The sequence below is a fragment of the Cololabis saira genome, chromosome 19, assembly GCF_033807715.1.
Source record: "Cololabis saira isolate AMF1-May2022 chromosome 19, fColSai1.1, whole genome shotgun sequence".
NCBI classification, from domain to species: Eukaryota; Metazoa; Chordata; class Actinopteri; order Beloniformes; family Belonidae; genus Cololabis; species Cololabis saira.
The window spans coordinates 27,234,873-27,257,762 of NC_084605.1; the positions used below are offsets into that span (position 1 = coordinate 27,234,873).

At 40.4% G+C, this 22,890-nt stretch overlaps 1 protein-coding gene across 9 annotated transcripts in view; it reads left to right on the forward strand.

Annotated features, from left to right (window-relative positions):
- Positions 1 to 994: 994 nt before the first annotated feature.
- The window catches only part of LOC133419351 (myoferlin-like), a 33,686-nt gene continuing 11,790 nt past the window's right edge, over positions 995 to 22,890 (forward strand). For 2 of the 9 annotated variants that reach the window (XM_061708471.1, XM_061708472.1), the window contains exons 1-30: positions 995 to 1,247; positions 1,993 to 2,048; positions 2,273 to 2,364; positions 7,818 to 7,926; positions 8,028 to 8,122; positions 8,233 to 8,395; positions 9,962 to 10,090; positions 10,261 to 10,323; positions 10,407 to 10,457; positions 10,566 to 10,596; positions 12,974 to 13,089; positions 13,965 to 14,091; positions 14,175 to 14,278; positions 14,382 to 14,450; positions 14,566 to 14,609; positions 15,188 to 15,270; positions 15,417 to 15,455; positions 15,790 to 15,914; positions 16,035 to 16,148; positions 16,329 to 16,506; positions 16,595 to 16,719; positions 17,963 to 18,072; positions 18,267 to 18,459; positions 18,557 to 18,712; positions 18,814 to 18,945; positions 19,456 to 19,619; positions 20,284 to 20,398; positions 21,645 to 21,747; positions 21,962 to 22,104; positions 22,622 to 22,792. In XM_061708471.1, the coding sequence (XP_061564455.1) occupies positions 1,160 to 1,247; positions 1,993 to 2,048; positions 2,273 to 2,364; positions 7,818 to 7,926; positions 8,028 to 8,122; positions 8,233 to 8,395; positions 9,962 to 10,090; positions 10,261 to 10,323; positions 10,407 to 10,457; positions 10,566 to 10,596; positions 12,974 to 13,089; positions 13,965 to 14,091; positions 14,175 to 14,278; positions 14,382 to 14,450; positions 14,566 to 14,609; positions 15,188 to 15,270; positions 15,417 to 15,455; positions 15,790 to 15,914; positions 16,035 to 16,148; positions 16,329 to 16,506; positions 16,595 to 16,719; positions 17,963 to 18,072; positions 18,267 to 18,459; positions 18,557 to 18,712; positions 18,814 to 18,945; positions 19,456 to 19,619; positions 20,284 to 20,398; positions 21,645 to 21,747; positions 21,962 to 22,104; positions 22,622 to 22,792 (3,288 nt within the window). In that variant the 5' untranslated portion in view covers positions 995 to 1,159. The remainder of the gene's footprint in view (positions 1,248 to 1,992; positions 2,049 to 2,272; positions 2,365 to 7,817; positions 7,927 to 8,027; positions 8,123 to 8,232; positions 8,396 to 9,961; positions 10,091 to 10,260; positions 10,324 to 10,406; positions 10,458 to 10,565; positions 10,597 to 12,973; positions 13,090 to 13,964; positions 14,092 to 14,174; positions 14,279 to 14,381; positions 14,451 to 14,565; positions 14,610 to 15,187; positions 15,271 to 15,416; positions 15,456 to 15,789; positions 15,915 to 16,034; positions 16,149 to 16,328; positions 16,507 to 16,594; positions 16,720 to 17,962; positions 18,073 to 18,266; positions 18,460 to 18,556; positions 18,713 to 18,813; positions 18,946 to 19,455; positions 19,620 to 20,283; positions 20,399 to 21,644; positions 21,748 to 21,961; positions 22,105 to 22,621; positions 22,793 to 22,890) is intronic. The other 7 variants (XM_061708473.1, XM_061708474.1, XM_061708470.1 and 4 more) reach the window with 5 other exon arrangements.

Consider the following 22,890-nt stretch of genomic DNA (forward strand, 5'->3'; position numbering starts at 1 on the left):
CTTGAGCAATCGGGGGCTTTATTTGACAGGAAAGAGAGACCAACAAACATAGAGAGACTAATCCAGGGATATTTCCCTACGAGATCATTCATACACGTATAAGAAGACCAAAGAGGACAAAGAGGAAAGAGCCCCGTGCATCATGGGAGGTCTTCCAGCAGTCTACAAGGGATGGTTTAGTGCACTTGAGCCTATACACCTATGAACCTTGTCTATAACCCCCATCAAAGACAGATGTTTTAAACCTAATTTTAAAGGTAGAGAAAATGGCTGTGTCCTGAACCCAACCCGAGTCCACATGGGAGTTGCCTGGTAACTAAAGACCCCATTTTACAGTAGTTTTACTTTATTTAGCGTGTGTTGATATAATTATGTCGATACCAAACGAGACTATTGAAAAGTACTTTAAAAGCTCTACATTGATCCTTTATCCAGCGTGTTGAGAAGTTTAGTTTAGTTTAGTTTATTAAGAATCCCCATTAGCTGGTACCGTAGTAACCAACTAGTCTTCCTGGGGTCCACAAAGAACAACAACAAAAATATAAAACAGTCAATCACATCATCCACAATATTTAATACATTTACAAATACAATTATAAAATATCTGATGTTAAAACACTTAAGACAAACATTTAATAATTTTTATGAACCTAAAATTCATTTGCACTAAACACAAAACGGAACCATTCGACAGAATAGGTTGTGTTGCCCAGTACGGCCACAAGATGGAGACAAAGCAGCATCATTTAATCCGCGTTCGTCAGAGGAGAGGCGAACAATTCTTTATTTTATTTTATTTTCTCTGCAATCCTCATTACATCTAACCTACAGTTACTACTCAAAATAACTATTCAAACCGCGACCTTCAGTGAAGCAGTCTGTTTCACTCCCTGGTTGTCACCTTTGCCATCTCCTGTCGGACTCACAGATGGCAGCATCAGCTCGGGTTTTAGTTTTCATCCCGGGATAATTACACACCCGTGACCCGCCCTCGTCTCCCCCTCCACCGGAGGGACTTGCAAGTACCATCTCGATCCTGTCCCGTCTGTTTTCTGTGATGGGGCAGCGATGAAACCAAAGATCCTTTGTAGACCTCTCAAATCTAAACACTAGGTTTCACTAATTTAGATAAATTGGCACAGGTTGCCTGTTTGCTGCCATGCTGCGAGTTATAGTGGAGTCGGCTAGGGGGCTCCCTGAGAAGAAATTTGGACAGCCCGATCCAATTGCCTCTGTGATTTTTAAAGGTAAGCGATATTTTGTTAAAAATAACTAAACCTTTCATTATGTCTTGTGGATGGAGGAAAAGTATGCATTTTGAAAAAAAGGTAATTTAATGGATTATTTCTTTATCTGGTTTAGTTGTTCATAAGACTTGGCAGGCAGGCAAAAAAACATAAAAAACAAAACACTACATACAGTGACTCATTTAAACTGATACCAAGTTGTAAGTTGTAAAATTCAAAGTCTTCAAAGTAGTCCAGTTTAAGCATTTGCATGTCACTGTCCTTTTTGAAAGCTGTGTTATTATCTATAAACAGTGTGTAGTGCTACATGAATGCTTGAAAAGAGGTCAAGGTAGAGATTTGATACTTGAACTCAGTGCCTGATAATATGTATAAAACAAAACAGTCTTGCCTCCTCAAAGTAAAATTTCAGTCCTGATAATCGTTTTAGTCATTATTTGTCTTTTGTCAATCATCATCACCTTCTGGTGTGATGACGTCTGTGTTATCTGTCTTTCTCTAAAACTCAGCAGCTGGACCCTACAGACACCAGCTGCTTCTGTCAGGAGAAAGAAACCATCAATGTTCTTCTCTCCAACTTTTGCCAGCCGATTGATAATCATATTGAGAATCATGTGCCATAGACTAACTTCATCATAAAGAATGCCCTGTTTTGTTTTGGAGGGTTTTTCCTCAAATTTTTGGACATCTTTCACATGTCAATGACAACATAAACCAGCATTCACTCAACTTATTTTGCTTTCAGAGGAGAAAAAGAAAACCAAAGCGATTGACAGTGAGGTGAATCCCGTGTGGAATGAGGTAATCTACATCACACTCATGCTCATGACAAAAGAATGCATGTCTTACTCTTTTTTGTAAAAGTTAGATAGTGTAATAATGGGGATTGATGCCAACGATGCAGACATTAATCACGTGACTGTTACAGAGGAGACTGTGACGGGATTGCTCTGGGTGTGCACGAGTCAATTCATCATGGGCCCTATTTACTCTTCTCAGATAAGACTTCTCTTTTTTCCTTACAGGTGCTTGAGTTTGACCTAAAAGGTATTCCTCTGGACTCCAGCTCAAACCTGGATGTGATTGTGAAAGACTATGAGACTATTGGGCAAAATAAGTAAGTGATATACGGCTCCCTGGAACGAGTTTCCTGTATCTTTGTGCAACACTGGGAACACTCATGAAAGCTGAGCTTTAATGCAACACAATGTTTTCAAATCACTGTGCAAACCTGGTCTTGTTTGAACTTAAAGTTTCTAGGAAATAAGTTACATTAGTTGTTCTATGGCTGAGATGTGTTTAGCTCCTTGTCCCTATAAGCTGCATGGACGCAGGTTTTCTTTTTCAGTTTTTTAATTCGTCATAGTTTGATAATCTTTTGAGATTGGAAAATAATCCCTGACATTTAGCTACTGGGAGACTTTTGGTGTCTATAACACCTTGTTGGCGTCAGAACACTTGAATATGAAGAAAGTAAGATAAACACTTTTATGGCGACCCGGAGTATGAGTTATGTGCGTTGTCGTCTTATCCCCCTCACAACCAGCTTACCATGCTGAGACTAGCCAAACTGTGTGGGATGACAGATCCTGATTAGGCAACAAAGCATGAATCGCTGTTTGTCTTCTGTCTCCATTTGGGATTTGCATGCCACTGTTTCTACAGCAAACTTGTAGCGACTCTCGTAGCATATCTCAACTGCTTAAACCGTCTGCAGAGGATTTACTGCTGTGCAAAATGTTGTTCAGAAACAGAGAGTAACTTCCAGCAAAAGCCGCATGTGGGACCAATCTCAATCCACCACAAAGAATGTTGCCTCGACATCTCTAATTACATCGATCAAAGTCTTGTCTGGCACTAAACAAATCACATGAGATATACTTGTTTCTAATGCAATAGGTTGCTAAAACTGTACATGAGAAATTTTCTGAGCATATGGTTTGCTGTGTAAAAGTTTCCCCTGCGCAAGGGACAGTCAGGGAGGTACTTTTTAAATGTGCGTTTCCAGCACATGAGTCCATGTAAAAGTGAGCAAAGTTTTCCACTGGGCTGGCCCGTCTGACACATTCCCTGAGGATCTACGCTGTGTGTGCAGAGGAGGACTTCTCTCTCTCAAATAACTGCTTCTAGCCGCTGTTATGGGTAATTTCCTGTCGTCGTGGCAACAGGAGGGGAATGAGGGGCAATCAGATTTTATAATTAACTAAATTGACGAATATCACAGGACGAAAAAAAAACAAACTCAGTATAGATAACAGCATGCTCTTGTTCATGAAAGTTCAAGCTCAGATTTTTGCCCATGAGTGTAAAAAGTTACCGTATTCTTAAAGAAGGAGTCAGCGGGCACAGGAGACTTCACTGAATAAGCTTAAGCTTTTACCTGAGGATTAACAAAATAAGATCAGTTGTTGGATTTTTTGCCCTTCAAATGTTTCGCCTTGCCAGCGTCCTAATTCTTTTTCTCTTTGTTACAAAGTAATAGTGTGGTCCCTCTGGTATGAACTATAGACTGTATAAGAAGAACTGGACAACCTCCTCTGTTACATCAACCATAGGTTTTCTTTCTCGAAAACCGGCATTGCGCCTTATATATGATCATTACGGTAATTTCTGTTACTATAGTCAGGGGGATTGTAGCTACTGTAGTTGGTGTCGTCAAAGTAATGGCGCTAAAAACGTCAGGAATCGTCACAGACGTTCAAGACAACAGCAGCGACGCTGACTCGCATAATGGCGACTTTGACGAGACGGAGCAAAGCTGGTTTTTATTTTGTTAATAAAGTTTGACATACGGTACTTTTTTCTTGGTTTTTTTGCATTTGCTGTAGGATTTTGTAGCATTTCCTGTAGCGCAGCTCCATCAGGTAGATACGTAACTCAACCCCAGCCACTAGAGTATGGTATCTTACCATATATTTAGTGCGCCTTATAATCCTTATATATGGAAAAAGTTTTAAAATACGCCATTCATTGAAGGTGTGCCTTATAGTGCGGCACTCCTTATAGTGCGGAAAATACGGTATGTCAATCATCCTCATATCAAGTCTTGTTACCAATACGGCATCAGATACGAGAGCTGAAACAAGGACTAGCTGAGGTCCACTGCTACCTGTCTCTCAGCCTGCTGCTCACAGGATTGGACATGTTGCAGTTGCCTGTGGCTCCAGCAGGTCTCTCTGTATAAGCTTGTATGGACTGATGGCAGGTCTCAACTGGTCTCTGCTTTGAAGGGTTCTGGTACAATCTGACCTCCAGCTCTTTCAGAGCCACGCTGGAAGAACTGCCTTTAGCCGAGACATAATTCATACACACGACATGTTGCCAGCTAAGCTTCATTCTCAAATCCTTCCACGTTTACTCACATGTAAACATGGAAGTCTGTAAATACAATTAAAATGTGTTTGTTAAACTATATTCAGAAGCTAAGTAGCAAAAGTGGTGACAGCTAGCCATTAGCTATGAACATTGTTGGATAGACCGAGTGCCAATCATCTAACTTCTCGATTGAGGCTCATGTGGGACTAAGATTCATTGCAGTTCTTCGATTAGCTGATAGAGGCTGGATGATAAGTTTGATTGACATATGGTTGGTGCCTTTCTGTCGGCTTACCAAGCAACATGGCTTTGCTCTGTATGGAGAAAAACAACTTTCAAAACTGGTCTTCAGAAACCCATGGGTCATGTGACCTAATGCTCCATCCATTGATGTATACAGTCTACGGGATAGACATGCAACCGATCAGAGAAGTTAAGCGTTAGAGTGACAACTTTTAGAATGTCCTTGTGCTTTTTTTGTTAATTTAGCTTTTTTATTTTATTTTATTTTTTTTATTTCTATTTTATTTTTATTTTCTATTTTTTCTTTTTTTCTAATCTTTATTGTAAGCGCTTTGAGACTTGTTCTTCAGGTGAAAATGCGCTCTATAAATACAATTTATTATTATTATTATTAACTAGAGTATTATAATCAAAAGACATTCAGAGGACTAGAGATGTGAATGACTTGTCGGTTTTGCAGCAAAAACTTATTGATCAAAGGTGTTATTAGCTATTCTGCAACCACCTCGGTTGTTTTGAGTAGTGGCTGTTGGAGGTTCCCATTTGAGTCATTGTATGAAGCGTGCCCTTCGCCTGTTGTTATTGGCTTGGTACATTCTGTACCAGTGGACATGTCTGTGACTTGCAGGGGTACCAGACCCATTTCATCAAAAAGAATCTTAGGCCAGGCTCGCAAATGTCAACCTTTAAATTAAATCTTGGGTTCCCTAAAAGGTGGAGGGAGTCAGGGAGGCCTATAAATCACCTTGATGGGACTCCACCCATCCATTGTTGCAAAGTGGTGGAAAAATTGAAAGAGCAACATTATAAATGAAGCATCACCGTAGATACAAATAAATAGACGGCAGTGAAAAGTATCAGAACAAGGACATTACAAAAATGAGTTAATAGTTAGAAGAACCACGGTGAAACCCAAACTGATGCGTTATCCCTGCACCTGCCTTGCATTTATAATTTTAAACAACCATGTTTCTTTTTACTTAAAACCCATTAGAACTGAGCTTAAGACTGAATGTTTGGCCGTAAATCAAAATAACAACAGCTTACTTGGATTTTACTGTACATTTGGAAAGCAGAAATACCGGACTGGAAGGAACCAAATACATCACAGTACACCGAACAATATCGATTAAGAGCTGGAATAATCGGTGTCACTCATCCTAACAGTTAGGGGAAAATAAACAAACGCTGACAAAGAGGGACTGAGAAACAAGGACAGTGGAAAGCCCAGTTATTATTGTTATTAACAAGCAGAAATAAAGGATAACATCAGGCGACAAGGAAAGGAGAGAATTAAATGTTGTTTATTTACATGTCTGTGACAAAAGGCACTAATCCTTTGGTCATAAAAAGAGTAAAAACTATTTACACCCACTGCAAATACAATGTAAAGGCTTTAAAACACTGCGTTCGGCTAAAATTGCTTTCCTTGTGATCAAGACGAGTACATCACAGAGGTCACAAAGCCTGTTTTGCTCACTGTTTATAATCAGAAGTGTTGTTGGTCCAAGCAATTTGTACACAACAAGACTGCTGCAGTAAAAAACAACTTCCCCTCAGCTTCAGATGACAACTAGAGATGCTAATATTCATGCCTGTTAGTCATAGACTCCATTTTTCTTTTTTTAATACTTGATGAAATCATAGTGGAATTTGGTTTGGGTACAGAAGTGTGCACTTGTACGTCTTCCCTTAAGTCCCTTGTTGTTAAACTTCCTCCCACATTATTGTTGAGATTCCTTTCTTTTAAAAAATGAGCCTCAGGATTGAAGGGCATTTTGTCCAAATTCAGTCTACATACCAGTTTCATGCAGTCAGCCTGAGTCTGCCTTGTAAGACGGAGACTGCTGAATTCTTCCAAGCTAACAAAGTTCAATCTGAATTTCCAAGTAATAGTCCTGCAGTGCAACATTATGAATGCTGGTTGGATGTTGAAAATATATCTTGAAAATGTAGAGCTTTAATTTCTGGCCTTTAGTCATATCGTGGATCCATTGCGCTTGTGTGTGATGGTATGCTGCAAAAATTCCTCCCATTAGGGTCGCTGCCAAAACGAAATGACTCAGTCTGCCAAAGAATATACAGTATCCTTCTCGCCATGGACATTTCACATATTTCATATAGGTACAAGGTTTTTAAAGGTTTACCTTTTATTCTGTCACTGAGAGCTTTGATTTGTGTTTTTACCTCCGGATTTACTTGTAAAACTCTGTCAGTAGTTAATTATCTGTAAAACATTGACTGCACTGGATTTTAGTGGGTGAAAAACAGTCCGCCCATCTGGATGAAATGCTAAAGAGCAACTCTGGAAAAGTGTTTAACAAAGTCCCACATAGTCAGATACTGTCCCCTCCATCATGTGATCTGATAATTATCTGTGAATAACTGAAGGAGTTGACTACAGATTTAATCATCAAAGTGTGAATGATTACCTAAGTTCTCTGGAGATGTTTGAATTAACTTTCCATTCACAGCATGCAATGCTTTACATCCGGATGATTCAAGTGGTAATACTTTACCCGGTGACTCTTGCTGTTGATCCAGAGAAGAGAATACAAGTTTAAAGACTGTTCATTCATGCTTCACTTCCATGTCAAATTTAGACATTTTTGTCTCTCTCCTGATCAACTCCGTGAGAGTTTTATGTAGCAGACCCCTGTAGTTTATGTCTCCAGAAAAGGAGAGAATTATCAGGTCGTGCATTTCACATCTTGGTGCAGGAAGTCACCAGTGGTCCAGATATACAGATGCCACGATGTGAAATGATGCGTGCGCTCTGGCTCACGGGGTGTGTTCTGTTTGTCTCAGCAGGCAAGGCTTGTTAGCTCTGGGTGGTTCCCTGCTGTCCTGCTCTGGGTCCCTTTTGTGAATGTGGCTTCACTTTCGCAGTCACGCAGCATCACATTTCATGTTTGTCTGAATCAGGAAATCAGCAGACAATTGTCCCTTATGAAATGACGGACCAATTTGACTGTGCATTCAAATAATTTTTTTTAAATGATTCTCTTTCAGATTTCTTGGGTCAACCAAAATCTCTCTGAGAGACCTGGCTTCAGGTCAGGCCAGATCTCTGCCATCCAAAAATGTCCCCTTGGTCAATGAGAATGGGCAGGGTACTGGGGTAAGTCTCATTTAGTTATTAGGAAGGGCGCTACATTTAAAAAAAAAAAAAAAAAAAAGGAAAATACGGACGTAATTGACCACAAAATCATTTGTTTTCAGGCGACAATCAACCTTGTGGTTGCGTACGACCCTCCAGCCAATGCTGTCCCAAACCCTAGTGATCCTGCAGCTGGAGAGGCCACGAGGGAGGCTGGTATGTTTATTTCTTGGTGCTGCATTACAGTGCACACTGTTTACTGGTCACATTCAATTAGATACATGTTGGGTATTTTAATTTTGTATTTTTTTCACCCTGCTGCTTACTAGGTGGCGGCGGTGGTGAGGAGGATGGGGATACTGTACCAGATGGGGGCCCAAGCGGCTCTGCGGGAGTCACCTCATCATCTGGTCAGTCTGCTAATCTTCGCCAGAAGCTGGCGAGGGCGCAGAACCGCCACCGACTCGTCAATAAACCCCAGGACTTCCAGGTCAGTTTGATAGCAATTATATGGAGGTCGCTAATTTCATCAGGTCTTATGAGCTACTGCAAAACGAAGGGAAGAAAAGAAAAGAAAGCACACCAGTCAAGTAATTGGTCAGTTATTAATATGCATTCAATTAGAAGAAAATGTCTACGTTCTCATCATGTTTGATCAAGACAACATTAGATTTTCTTTTATAGAAACTTTGTCCATCCATCCATCCATCCATCCATCCATCCATCCATCCATCCATCCATCCATCCATCGAGATATAAATGAGCTCATTTGAGCCCATACGCGACTGTACGCTGGTTCCATATCGGCTGCGCATTAATCCAAGTTGTTTTTGGCCCAGAGAAACCAGATAAGGCTCCCTTTTGGGCCCATGTTCATTCATCCCATATGGGCCTCCATTTCTTTTTGATATTTTTATTAGGGGGTAAGGCACAGTTGAACAGGAATAAACAAAAAAAAGATATACAGTCTACCTCCTTTTTTTTTTTTTTGATTAAGAACAGAACAAAAAATCCACACAAAATAATGACAAATACATGAAAATTATTATATTCTTATATATAAGTAATATTTAAGTATTAAAGCTAAACAGTATGAATAAAAAAATAGATGAATAAAAAGGGGGAGAAAAAAAGAAAACAAAAAAAAATCCAAAGCAAAAAAAAAAAACACAAACCCCAAAAACAAAAGAAAAGTAAATAAAAAGATAAATAAAAAGGAGGAAGAAAGAGAGGAATGAGAGAAGAGAGGGAGGGATCCGTTAATCAGGAGGCAGGGACTGGAGAGAGTGGAAAAATGTAAGAAAGGGAAGCCACTTATTATAAAATTTGTTGCAACTACCCTTCAGTGAATATTTAATCTTTTCCAGCTTCAGAAAAAACATGGTGTCGTTGAGCCACTGGGTACTAGAAGGAAGGGCCTCCATTTCTTTTAATTTATTTTCATTTTTTTACCATTAACATCTCAAATTCATCGCACATGCAAATGCTGCCTGCAGAAGCTGCCTGCAGAAGTTCACCCGAGGTCACAAAGACATGTAGCTTAACACGCGTTCATTGAGTTATCAGTGAATGTGACATTCTACTTTTGAAGTTCACCTTTTCCTTGAAATTTTTCATAGCTGGTTACAAAAAAAACAACAATTTGATGTTACATGTTTAAACCTAACAGCCAATGTTTCACAAGGAAACAAGTATGTGCTTGTTCACATGCTTCCTAAAGTCAATGATTTACATGGTGTGTACTTGGTTTTTCACATGACTGTCTTGAAGGTTGCCTTGGATGGGCTGCTTTCATTCTCCAGAATCCCTTTGACACGCTTGGGCAGCATGTGTGAAAAGCTTGTAATTATTAAACAAATCACTGAGAACTCAGTTTTGTCACAGAAGATTTTTGACTTGAATTACAAGACTACAGTTCATGCAGCCTGTTTACCTCTAAATCTATGTATATCTAAACAAATGCGGGTTCTATTGGTCAGAATGAGTTACACTCTTGCATTTGTGGATTATGTGTCTACGGGTCAACACTGACATGGCGGTGCTATATGTCTTTTAGGTTCGTGTTCGCATCATCCAAGCTCGTCAGCTGCCTGGCAACAACATCAAACCAGTGGTGAAGATTAACGTGTGTGGAGAGACCCACAGGACGAGGATCAAGAAGGGAAATAATCCCTATTTTGATGAGGTACCGTCACTTTAAACAATCCAAACAACATATCTAATGATACATGTAAATATATATGTTCCTTTTTGTGACTGTATCAATCTGGAAATTGGACTCAAACAGTGTTCATGGCATGATTTAGTTTGCTTTGACGGTTTAAACGATATATAAGTGTTTTTGTATTTTTGCAGCTTTTCTTCTACAATGTTCACATGCTGCCGTCTGATCTGTTCGAACAGAACATCAGCTTCCGGGTTAGTGAAATATCTTCGTATATGTGTGTTTGTGGACTTCATAACATACAGTAGCCTGTAACTTGTAACATTCCTCTTTTCAGGTGTATGACTCCTATTCGCTGAGAGCTGACAGCCTTATGGGACAATTCAAGGTAGGTGGTGTCTCTCCCTCAACGCAGAATTATCAAATACATTTAAAACAAATTGTGGTTGATGTTCAGATGGCTGACTGATTAATCACTCTGTGTTTTCTTACACAGCTGGATGTTGGTTACGTGTATGATGAACCAGGTATGCTCACCACAAACCACAGATCTGAATGTTGTTTGGTTTTTTTGAATCCTTGAATGTCACATGGTTTTGTAATATTAGTTTGACTGACATTTATTGAGTTTCCACATGAGGGGCGGGGTGATAAATGACAAATGCTGGTTTAGACAGTATACGTAGGCATTTAAAGATATTTTGTATTTCTGTTCTTGTCAGGACGTCGTCAGTGGTGGTACACAGCACGTACAGACTTTTTAAAATCATTTTTACATTTGAAAAGATAACAGGGTAGCAGACTAGTGGTTAAACTTTGTGGTTGAGTCGACTAACTAGACTGACGTTGTGTGGCTGTAATGAACCACGCAAAACCGGTGCATGACGGTGAATGTGGTGAACAACAGCAACAGTAAACACTGACAGAACTGTTTACCTGAAGAAAAAACTTTCATAGTTTGATAGTTTGCTATAATAGGGATTTTTGGGGCGGTGATCATACTGGTCGCTTCCTCTATCAAAATAACGTGACCTTTATTTTCAGTTTGCTTGGTCACATACTGTATCCACCAGTGGCATAACTGACCCATACGTTCTCATGTAATAAAGACTTCAAATGCTTTCTTAATGAAAAATTAAGATTTGGTGAATATGCACCGATCTAATCTTGCTCTGTATCTGCTAGATGTGTGAATGCGATCAAGTTGCAAACTAAAACAATGGTAATAGATCAGACCTGCATTTAAACTTGCTGAGTGGCTAACAATAATGTCAGGGTGGATTATTTGCATGTATATGTGGGCGTACTGCTGTGATACTATCGAATGACAAAAGCAAGCCTGACACTCGTGCGGTTACATGCACATCTAAATCAAGCTATTGGCAACAATCAAGCTAAGGATTAAACTGGAGTTTCTGAGAAATCCGAGTTTACATGCGCGAGTAGACAATCGATTATTAAGTGAGGTGTGTTTGACTCCGTGATGCTAGGTGGCGCCACCGAACTTTCGCGTTGGCGTTTTCCGGTTCCTTCTTTGTTGTTTGTCTTCTTCTTCTCCTACTGTGTTGATATTCTGACTTTCGCTGTGCCGTCACTTTCATAAGGGGGAGTCCCGGGTAATCGGTAGCTCGGCTAAGCGTGGGTTGCCTATACATGCCGGAATAACTCCGGAATAACTGGCACTAAAAGCTAGATATCAAGAGCTTCAGTTCGGTTCGACTGCAGCCCGGCTAAGGTGTATACATGGCTTTAAAAAATCAGATATCGGTTTAAGGTATCGGATTAAGGCAACCATTCGACTTTCCGTTAGTGCATGTAAACGTACCGACTGACCTTTTTCAATACTGTACAGTACTTCAGTAAGGACACAGAACAGGATGCATGAATGAAGAGCATCATTTATAATGTGTGCTGACTAGGTGGGACAGACTTAGATAATGGCTGGTGAGTCAGAGTGGTGCTGCAACTTGGGACGTTGTGAACTAACACAACCCAGGTAGCAAAGAATGTTTAGCCAAAACTTTGCAAGTTTTTATGAGCCAGTATTTAGGCCCTGATGCATAATCTCAGTCGCAAATCCACCACTGACCCAACTCTTCACTTACTCTGAGCCTTTACACCAGGCATGGTGCTCACAATACCTGAATCCCATGTCTCATATACCATGGCAGAACTAGTTTATGAAATTTAGGCTACATCTGGCTCATGCAAATCACGCCAAAACAATGGTGTGGCTCAGTTCATGTAATTTGGGACACATCTGGCCCACTTCCCAGTTCCAGCACTTCCCAAAGCTGTAACTGAGCCAAAAGTGCCAAATGTAGCGCTGATAAGCCCCAAATGTGTCTGCTATCTGGGAAAGATCTATATGTTGCAGAGCGAAAATGAAAAATAACCTTAATAGCTTTGGAAAAAAAAGAACTCAAGGCATACTGAGGCAAAGAATAAATACTTAAAAAAAGAGGAAACAGCCTTAGAGGAAAACCAACTCATCTAAAGACAATAATCTGGCACTGAGCAAAGGAAATTTATGAGAATAAATACTGAAGGATGAAACACAAACAGGAAGCAAAGTTAAGCCAAGAAAGCAAGTCGTATAGAATAAAACAGGAAGCATCATGAACCAAAGCACAGAAGATAAAACAATTACAAAATAAACCACAAATAAATCAGACAAGAAAACATAACTGGGACCTAAGCTGGACTAAACGTAGAACTTAAGTTGACAGCTGACAGAACCAGAAGACCTCAGCAATCCATGACATCAGAACACATAAATCATGAAAACTACCTGATCTGCTTCATTTTCAACTAGATCCTCCTTGACGGTGCTCTTTGTATTTATCCAACGTGTGTGTCCTTTTTGTGGGACTATTTTTTTTTCAATGTGTTGTCTTATATCAGCCCACTGTGTGATGAGGAAGTGGCTGCTGTTGAATGACCCCGATGACTGCAGCTCCGGGGCGAGAGGCTACCTCAAAGTCAGCCTCTTTGTTATCGGGACCGGTGATGAGCCTCCGGTACGATTGACAATGCTTGCATGGACAGAAATAATCTAATTATTGATCTTACTGTATACAGAATATAATAAATCGGTCAAGACATGAATATGGAAACCTCCCCAGATAGCAAAACATGTTAAATCAATGTTGAATTATGGTCAAAAAGGTTGATTTTTGGTTGAGGTTGATGATTGATGGTGGATCAACCATCAAACAATCATGCAATTGTAATGCCAATGTCTGATCAATGTTGAATCAACGTATTCTGTTTGTCGCCGACCAGCCTTCAATATGGATTCAAGGTTTCAGCCAAACTATATTTCAACTTTGAGTCACTCATATTTTGCTATCTGGGGTTTTACCCCTTACATTTAGTGTTCCCTCAAGAATGATTGTAATCACAAATCACAAAACATGTATTCATTGCTCTTATGATACCTTTTACCAATGTTCTGTTTTTGATTTTGCAAAAACATCAAGTAGTGCGTCTTATTTTTTATGCTATATGGGCCTATAAAAACCGGAATATATCATTGTGTGCTTCCCTGTGATTGGCTGAAAAAAAGGACACAGTTTGCTGGCCAAAATAATGTGATTGGGGAATAAATCTCACAGCTGTGACCCAGTCAGACTGCACACGTTGTCAGGGATGTTAAGATGAATGTTATACAGATGTTTACATCAAAAATGTACTTTAGCCCTGCAACAAACACCAGATAATTCCATATGTCTTAGTATTATAAGTGCTGACTTCAAATATAGCCTTATTCGCATTAAGGATACCGTTTATGTGGTCATGTTTTTAACGCAGCCTTAATACCTGAGTGTCGTCCATGTAGATGAAGTACCTATTTATGCCCTTTATTGACTCTTCTCTCTTCCATCTGCTGTAGGTTGAGAAGCCGGAGTCCAGCGACGACCAGGATGACATAGAGAGTAATCTGCTGCTGCCGGCAGGGGTGACTCTGCGCTGGGCCACGCTGTCACTGAAGGTGTTCAGAGCTGAGGACATCCCCCAGAGTAAGAAGGGCTCGTATTTAATATTTGAAACAATCTGAATCATTTGCTTTTTTGTTTATTCATTGTCCCCCTCCCCTCCTCAGTGGATGATGCATTTGTCCAGACGTTAAAAGGGATTTTTGGAGGGGATCAAAACAAAAAGAACCTGGTGGATCCATTTCTGGAGGCTCGCTTCGCTGGCAGAAAGGTTCCTGATTATTTGTCCTATTATTTTAGCAACAGGGCCACATGATGACACTTTTGTCATCCTTCACAGGGAAAGCTAATGTGGTGTTTTCCTGTCTCTTCAGTTGTGCACACAGATCATTGAGAAGAATGCAAACCCAGTGTGGAACCAATTGCTGAACCTTCAGGTCAAGGTAATGAGTCCTCAGGATGTAAAGCTGGATAGCAACAAGTCATGTGGAAAGCAGATACCAACTTTTCATTCTTCTTCTTTCTTTTTGTCTTTTACATTGTTTTTATTTACTTTAGTTCCCATCCATGTGTGAGCGTGTCAAACTAACAGTATTCGACTGGTAAGTCAGACAAAAATGAGAAATGCTTATATACAAAACTATTTTGCTCTGATGGAGACACCTTTGTTTGAGAGAGTTTACCACAGTGTTTCCACGGTGAGGTCAGCTGGATCCAATTTCTTATGTCTGTGTGTGTGTGTGTGTGTGTGTGTGCGCGCAACTGTGTGACTGTGTGCCCAACGCCAACCTCATGAGAATAATGCAGCAGTGAGTCAGACTGTGGTGGCCCCTCCTTTTTCCTCAATAACATGTCCTGTTGGCACCGTCTGCCAGTTTTCATCACTGTGCGTTTTTGAGCGACTGAGCAGTCTGATAACTCAGGTCCAGGAAGGCCAGAGGGGGATAAGTGCGAGAGGAAAAGGATAGAAAAATGGTTTTCCCCCCAGAAGGTGTTGATAAAACACTCACACAGCAAATTTCCTGTTAAAAGCCTTTGGAGTGAAAGCAAGAACATTTTTGAGATTATTATACCTGATTCTAAGAAGATTGGTTATACAACTATATCAATGCAGCAATATTTGCCTGTTAATGACACTTATCACATGAACTGTGCAGTCTAAAGCTATGTGCGATTGCAGGGATCGGATGACAGGAAATGATGCTATTGGCACCACATACCTGAACCTGGCCAAGATAGCCTCCTCTGGTGGAGAGATAGAAGGTATGTTTAATGAGTCTAGACATTGTGTGGCAACTCTAGAGAAGAAGGGAATATCCTTTGTATCTATAGATATAAGATTAATGTTTTGTATGATTAAATTCATTGTGTTAAATGGTAAATCAATTGTCTTTTTTCTTCTGAAATAGAGGAACATGCAGGAAATGGGGAAATACAATCATATGAAGGTTCACTTTTTGCTGTGTTTCATGCAATGTAGTGCTTTACGCATGTTGTGCATGCTGAAATTCTGAATAAGTCTAGTTTTGTTTGTGTGCATTGCCTGTACATCTTTGCTTTGCACTGTTTTGGCATTAACAACATTAATAACATTGGTTGATAGTATTAATAGGCTGTACATGATTATCTCACACCACTTTGTCCTGCAGCGACTCCCACCTGCTTTACGAGCACTCACCACATCAGCCTTAATATGACCTACTAGCACTGAAGCTTTGCTTGGCTTTGCTCAAGCGCTGCACGTTTGCGAGGTGGTTAATCCTGTTCCTGTTTCCTCTCCAGTTAACTCAGGAGAGTCTGAGGTGGGTTTCTTACCTGTGTTTGGGCCCTGCTACATCAATCTGTACGGGAGCCCCAGAGAATTCTCCGGCCTGCCGGACCCCTACGAGGATCTCAATTATGGCAAGGTAGCGGGGGCATGAATTCATTTTTAGTTTCAAATCGTCTTATGAGCCAACTTTATGGTAGTGTTAAGATGCCGCTTGTGATTTTATAAGAATTCATATGGATGCATTGTGTCTGGACAGGGGGAAGGAGTGGCCTACAGGGGCAGGGTTTTGGTGGAGCTGTCCACTAAGCTCGAGGAGAAGGCCGACAAAACAGTGGAGAGCATCCAAAATGACGATATCCTTGTGGTACAGGTAGCATAACTATCTATTAACTCAATGATAGGATGCATGTGTTATAGTAGGAGGAGGAAACATAACAGCAGGTACATTTGTGTAATGGTCCAAATGATTATTAATCACCTAACAGGTGAATAATATCGTAAGTAATTGGGTTAAAAGTCTCTGTCTGTTTGTGTCATAATATTTTATTAGAAGTACCAGAGGAGGAGGAAATACTGTCTTTGTGCAGTCTTCCATTGCGCCTCCATGATTCAGGAGCCTGGTGAACCGATCCAGTTTGAGGTCAGTATTGGTAACTATGGAAACAAACTGGACACCACCTGCAAACCACTGGCCTCCACTACCCAGTACAGCTGTGCTGTGTTCGATGGTGAGTGATGAAACCTGTTTTGGGAAGTTTTCCTAATCGACTAAACTTCTTTTTAATTGGTATGCTTTTTTTTCTTGTTTTTTTCTAGGGAACCATTATTACTACTTGCCCTGGGCGGACACTAAACCAGTAGTTGTGGTTACATCGTTCTGGGAGGACATCAGTCACCGTCTGGACTCTGTCAATATTATCCTCTATATCACTCACCGCCTGGTATGTCTGCACTGTATTATCATTAGGGGTGTAACAATATATTGTGCCACGAAATTTCGCGTTACAAAAACGTCACGATACGTGTCGTGGAGGTGACAAACTGTATCGCGATATTGGATTATTAATATTAATCTATTGTGTTGACTAGTAACACACAGCGTATTGGTGCCGACCGCGCCTCGACCCGCGGACCAAAATCTTCCTCCGCTCAGAAGAAACTAGTACCGTTTTGCAGTCCCGGTCACGGGACTCTTGCAGGGTTTTGAGTTCTGAACTTTTACTTATGTAAGGCTGGTGTAGAGTTAAGCCTTACCTTATTAAATTAAACCTTTTTCGGGTCGTGAGTAGGATAAACACGGGGACAAATTCTGCTGTGTTCCAATGTACTTTAATGTCCCTCAGTGTAGGATTTTAGAACATCAACAAAGCACCTAGTGCTGTATCACTCCACCCAATCTAAAACAGACAAAGCACTACAGATAAACTGACTAGTGTAATTATAGTCCCTAATTTACATCAGAATATAAAGAATATATTTATAAAATAATGAATCCTGAATTACCAAAAATAACCTTAACAAAAATAAATCTCCTCTTACACTTATAAGGTGAGCATGAATCTTTTTTATGATGTAAAATTGTATGTATTTACTTTTATTTATTTAATTTTAGTTGTTAAATTTCTAGAAAAGAAAAAAGTCAAATCATACATGAGAGAAACTATTAAGTTTGTGGCAAAATATTTTTACTTGTATTAAACTGAAGATGCATAATGCAAACCTGACATTTACTTTTAGTTCAGTTTGTGGAAAATGGTTGGCCTGTCTTTCTCTTTAAAACTTAAACTGTTATAAAGCATTACAAACTGTAACAATAGGGCAAACGTACAGTATTGCTTTGTATTTTGTGTCTTTCAAATAAAAGACATTTTTTTCCAGTCATATGTTCCTCATTCAAAGTTGTTACAAAAATATTGCTATAATATCGTATCGTATCGTTATCGTGACCTCAATATCGTGTATCGTACCGTATCGTGAGATAAGTGTATCGTTACACCCCTAATTATCAATAATCTTTGAAGGATTAGTTTCAGTTAAAGTAGACATTTATTGCCTTAAGGTCTCCACTGTTGACTAATACTATTTGATATGGGTGAATACTTGCATCAGTGTCGGAGTCAGCAATGGAGTCTAAAGATGCCACTATAATCCTCATACCAATATTGCTTGTTGATCTTGTTGCAGCAATCCAATCTGGAGGCATTTAGGGCTGCAAAGTTGGCTAAAGTCTCTGACAACCAACTTGTAGAGGTGTGGCTGAAGCTGCTGAGTCAGCTGGTTGACGATCTGGAAAGGTAAACAGAGGAGGCGTTGCTGAGCAGTCACCTTTGCTTCTCATAGTGTCATAAAAGTTTTATTAATCTATCAGTCAGATTTTTTTTTAAAAAAGCATGGTTTAATTTGTGAGTTCAGAGGATTTCAGAGGTATAATATAATGTCAGCGCTGCATTTGCTTAATTACATATGAACTTGTCTGTTGCCCCTTAAGCTTCCCGACACCTGAGCTGGAGGGCCGTCCTAACTTGACGTCTCTGGACATCCAGATCAAAAAGCTGCGAGACAGTGCCTTAACATGTATCAAAGAAGCAGCCAAACGCATGAGAGAGGAGGCCGTCGAGATCTCTGACACTCTCTCTGACATAGAAACCTGGGTGGACAGACTCAAACAGCTGGCTGAGGAGGTACGAATGCATCAAGCAAAACATCTCAATTTGAAATGAGTTTAGATCTTTTTCTCAATTAAGGTTTTTTCATCCGTTTTGCTCTTTCCACTCCCAGCCCCAGAACAGCATGCCTGATGTGATCATCTGGATGCTGCGGGGTGAGAACAGGGTGGCCTACAGTCGTATCCCAGCTCACCAAATCCTGTATTCAAAATTCAGCGAGCAGGCCTGCGGCCAACACTGCGGCAAGACCCAGACTATCTTTTTAAAGGTACTTGTTAACAACAAATCAAGTTTTTGAAAGGTTTGACTGGCATGCAGGAGTCATTTGCAGTGAATCCTTCTGAGACTATTTGTTTTTGATCCCCACAGTACCCCATGGACAAGAGCAAAGGCCTAAAGGTGCCAGTGCAGATCAGAGTCAACATGTGGCTGGGTCTGTCTGCACTTGAGAAAAAGTTCAACTCGTACTCCGAGGGAACCTTCAGTGTGTTTGCTGAGCTGGTGTGTTAATCCCAGCTTTCCCATAAAGCAACCCGTTTTCTGATTTATTTGCAGTATTGCAGAAAATGCTTACAGCAGCACAAAGGAGTGTTTTCATGTTGAAATATCAGAGTAAATCTTCTTTGAGCATCTGAGTATTTGATTACATCTCACTCTTGTGACCTTACGTCCTTAAAACCATCCAAAAACCAATGATGCAACTAGCTCACGGAGCCACAGTGGACATCATAGCAGAGGCAGCTAAGAGACTGATGGAGCAAGTGACCAAACAAGAGTTAATCTCAGACGCTGTCGTAAAATTGACTTAACCGAAACACCTTTAGAGGGTCCCTCTAAAACTGATGAAATTCCTTTGTGCTGCTTTCAAAATTTGTTCAACTTGCAAGTATATTGTTGATGTCATGCTAATGTTTATCCTTATTTAATTTTCATAAATATTGACCATTCAGTCATTCCCGTCAGCAGTCAAATCACAACATGAAATGAACAATGTCTTTCCCTGTGTTGTAGTATGAAAATCAGGCCCAGGTCTTCGGGAACTGGGGGACCACAGGACTGGTGGGGCGCCATAAATTCTCAGACGTAACAGGCAAACTGAAGCTGAAACACGAGTACTTTCTTCCCCCCAGAGGATGGGAGTGGGAGTCTGACTGGTTCATTGATCCAGAAAAGGCGTGAGTTAAATTAGACTCGGTCATTTGGCATCAGCTTTCCTTGTGAATCAAAACACACAACAACAACAACCTGCACCCCTGAACACCAGTTTGTCACCTGTGTGGACTGAAGGAAGTGGGCTGTGTCTGCTCTTTTCTGTTTGCATTCCTCTCCAGCCGTGAACAATGATTTAATTTCAGTAACACACTGTATCAGCGAGCTGGAATTCATTGTTTCCTTTTTATTTCTTAATCTGCCTCCATCTGCTCATGAATAATTGCTGTTTGCTCTCCGGGCCCACAAGTACCATTGTCTGGTTTTCCTTTTCAACTCTACGAGTAGCTATTTGTGTCTGGAGCAGTTAGTTGTTTACATCTGTCCTTGTAGGCAGGTTACAATAAAAGGAAATACAGATTTAAAATGCCTAACTATTCCATAAAGTTTTAGCTTACATTTACCACTCGGTTGTAATGTATGAAAAGCACACACATCTGCGTGGAGCAACTAGTGGAAAATGCACTTTGAGTGCTTGATTTGAGCATGTGTGGAGTGATTACTGTCCTTTTATGTACTAGTAAACATGGTGTGTTTTTTCTGACGCTGCCACTATAGAGGCACTAAAATCTGATCTTTTTTTTTTTAAATCATGAATTTTTAAAGTTTTTATGTTTGACTTTGTTTCAGTTTGCTATCAGAGGCGGACGCAGGCCACACTGAATTCATGGACGAGGTTTTCCAGAACGAGACCCGGTTCCCTGGCCGGGAGTGGAAAGCTGCCTCAGAACCGTACACGGATGTGGTGAGAGCTGCAAGCTGACATGCAAATGTGCAGCATAGCTGCAAATATCACACAAATGCAATCTTTATATCTGTATCTCCGTGACAGACAGAAATACACACACAGATTTACATGTATGAACTTTCACTGTTTTTTTTGAAAGGCTTCTTTATTTCTATCTAACTGGTTGGAAGATGTCGGGCTTTTAGAGTGATGGAATATTTATTCCTGTGATTCAGTGATTCACAGGAATGTCGGTGAATCAGTCATATCTGGTTCACTGAATCACACCTCTTTCCTGTTGTCTCCCCCCTCACTGGTTGGGGCGGATGGTGTTTCTTTCATAAGTCTTTTTTCTCATGGAGGTTTCTTCCTGTTAATAGGGTTATTCAGCTGTTGCCTTGTGCATGCTCAGGATGGCAGATTGAGTCAATATGAAGCTTTGATCCCATCTCTTAGATTTTAGATAAAGTTTTTGATCATGATCATTCAGAACTAAATATTTCTTAAAGTCTATTAAAAATGGACTCCTGATTTTTTGGCAGATTTCTATCCAGTTTATAGATGATTTTAATGGCTCTTGGTTGGATGTATTTTTTAACCATCACAGCAAAAGGAATTAATCTAATTCCCATCAGATGTGTGATGGAGGTGTGACCTGTGTACCGAATCTCAGCCATTTGTCTTGTAAGCACTAAATTTGAAAAAGACCTTAGGACCAAAACACTAATTACCGGTAGTTTAATAAAGCGACTTGCTTATAGAGTGTGCAGCTTTGTTGTTGGGCTATGATTTGGCATTACATAAATTCAAGGTGAAATAAAATAAGTTATAAATTGATTATAGTAAATTGGATTTGATTGTAATATAATTGGATTAGCCTATAATTGTGCCAAACTGGACTATAGCTGGGTTAACTTGTTTATGTACTTTGCCTAGAGATTACTTTTGTTGTAAAATGGTGCTACAATTTAATTGGCTTAGCTAGAATTGAATTAAGTAGAACTGAATTGGTCAAAATGTGAGCCAGTTTGTCACATGAATCAAGGTGTAAATGGTTTGAAACCATCTGAGCAGGAGACGCAAGAATACATTTTTGGCACTGTAAAATGTCTTCAAGAGCCAAGAGAAGACAGCATTTAGGATTACCATGGATTACCAACAACTAATAATGCTTTCATGAATACACAAATCTATCTATATATATTCAGGTAGATTAAATATGTACTGGTATATGTGCAGCTAAAAGAGTTTTTGTGTTTTGCAGAATGGAGAGAATAGCCGCAACCCTGCAGAGTTTGACCTCCCTCCAGGATGGGAATGGGAGGATGACTGGACCGTGGATGACAACAGAGCGGTGGATGACCTAGGTGCAGAAATCAAAAATATCACATAATTGCTCTTCTTTTACAGAGTTACATACCTCAAAACAAATTTACTTAAAAAAGAAATTTGTAACTGATCTCATGAGGTTACCCTGAATGGATCATGTTTACTCATCTTGTCTCATGCTCCTGGTTTGATGGTCAGAATTATATAAATAAACTCACATGACAGATCCATGATCTCTAACTGTGTCTAAAGGCTGGGAGTATGGAGTGACCATTCCTCCAGACGACAAGCCTCGGTCCTGGGTCCCAGCAGAGAAGGTGTACCACGTCCACCGCAGGAGGAGACTGGTCCGACCTCGCAGGAGAGGGGCCCTCCCTGCAGGAGCAGCTGTGGAGGTCAGCACAGGACAACAGCACGAGTATCATTAGTTTTTAATGTTTGCTAATTCACTACATTAAAGGAGCATGAGGCTCCTTTTAAGAAATGAGACTCTCTAGCGCCACCCTTCACCACGACGGCCGTTGGGGGTACTGCAGCCAACAGCGAAGCTGGCACGGGAGAACGGGGAGAACGCGCATGCAGCGTCATGTGACGTCACATCCGCAGCCCAGCGCGGGAAATTCGGGACCGAATTGCAGCACATTTTGCAGCACACAGCCTGTTCAAGGCAACGGAGAGATACACTAGAGGGCTCATTCTTTTGGGTTTGGAACGCTTCATCTGACATTATTACTAGAAAACTTAAAATGTATACGGATTTTTTTCATAAATCCTGCCTCAATCCTGCCTCATGCTCCTTTAATAGCAACTATTGTATATTATGCGATTGGGAGTTTTGCATTATATAATGTAACGTATTGCTGTGCTATTTGTAAATAAAAAATTACAGTAGATGTTCATTTTTACACACAGAGGAGGGATCGAGGCGACCCTGAGGGCTGGGAATTCTCCTCTCTGATTGGCTGGAAATTCCACAGACTGGAGCGTTCATCGGACACGTTTCGACGAAGGCGCTGGAGACGAAAGATGGCTCCAGAAGATCGCCTTGGATCATGTGCCATCTTTCAGCTGGAGGGGGGATTGGTGAGGGAATAAAATGACTCAATTATTACTGACATTGAGTAATCTAAATCTCACAGAGAGAGAGAGGAGTGACACGCTTCAGAAAAGCAAGCAGTCCT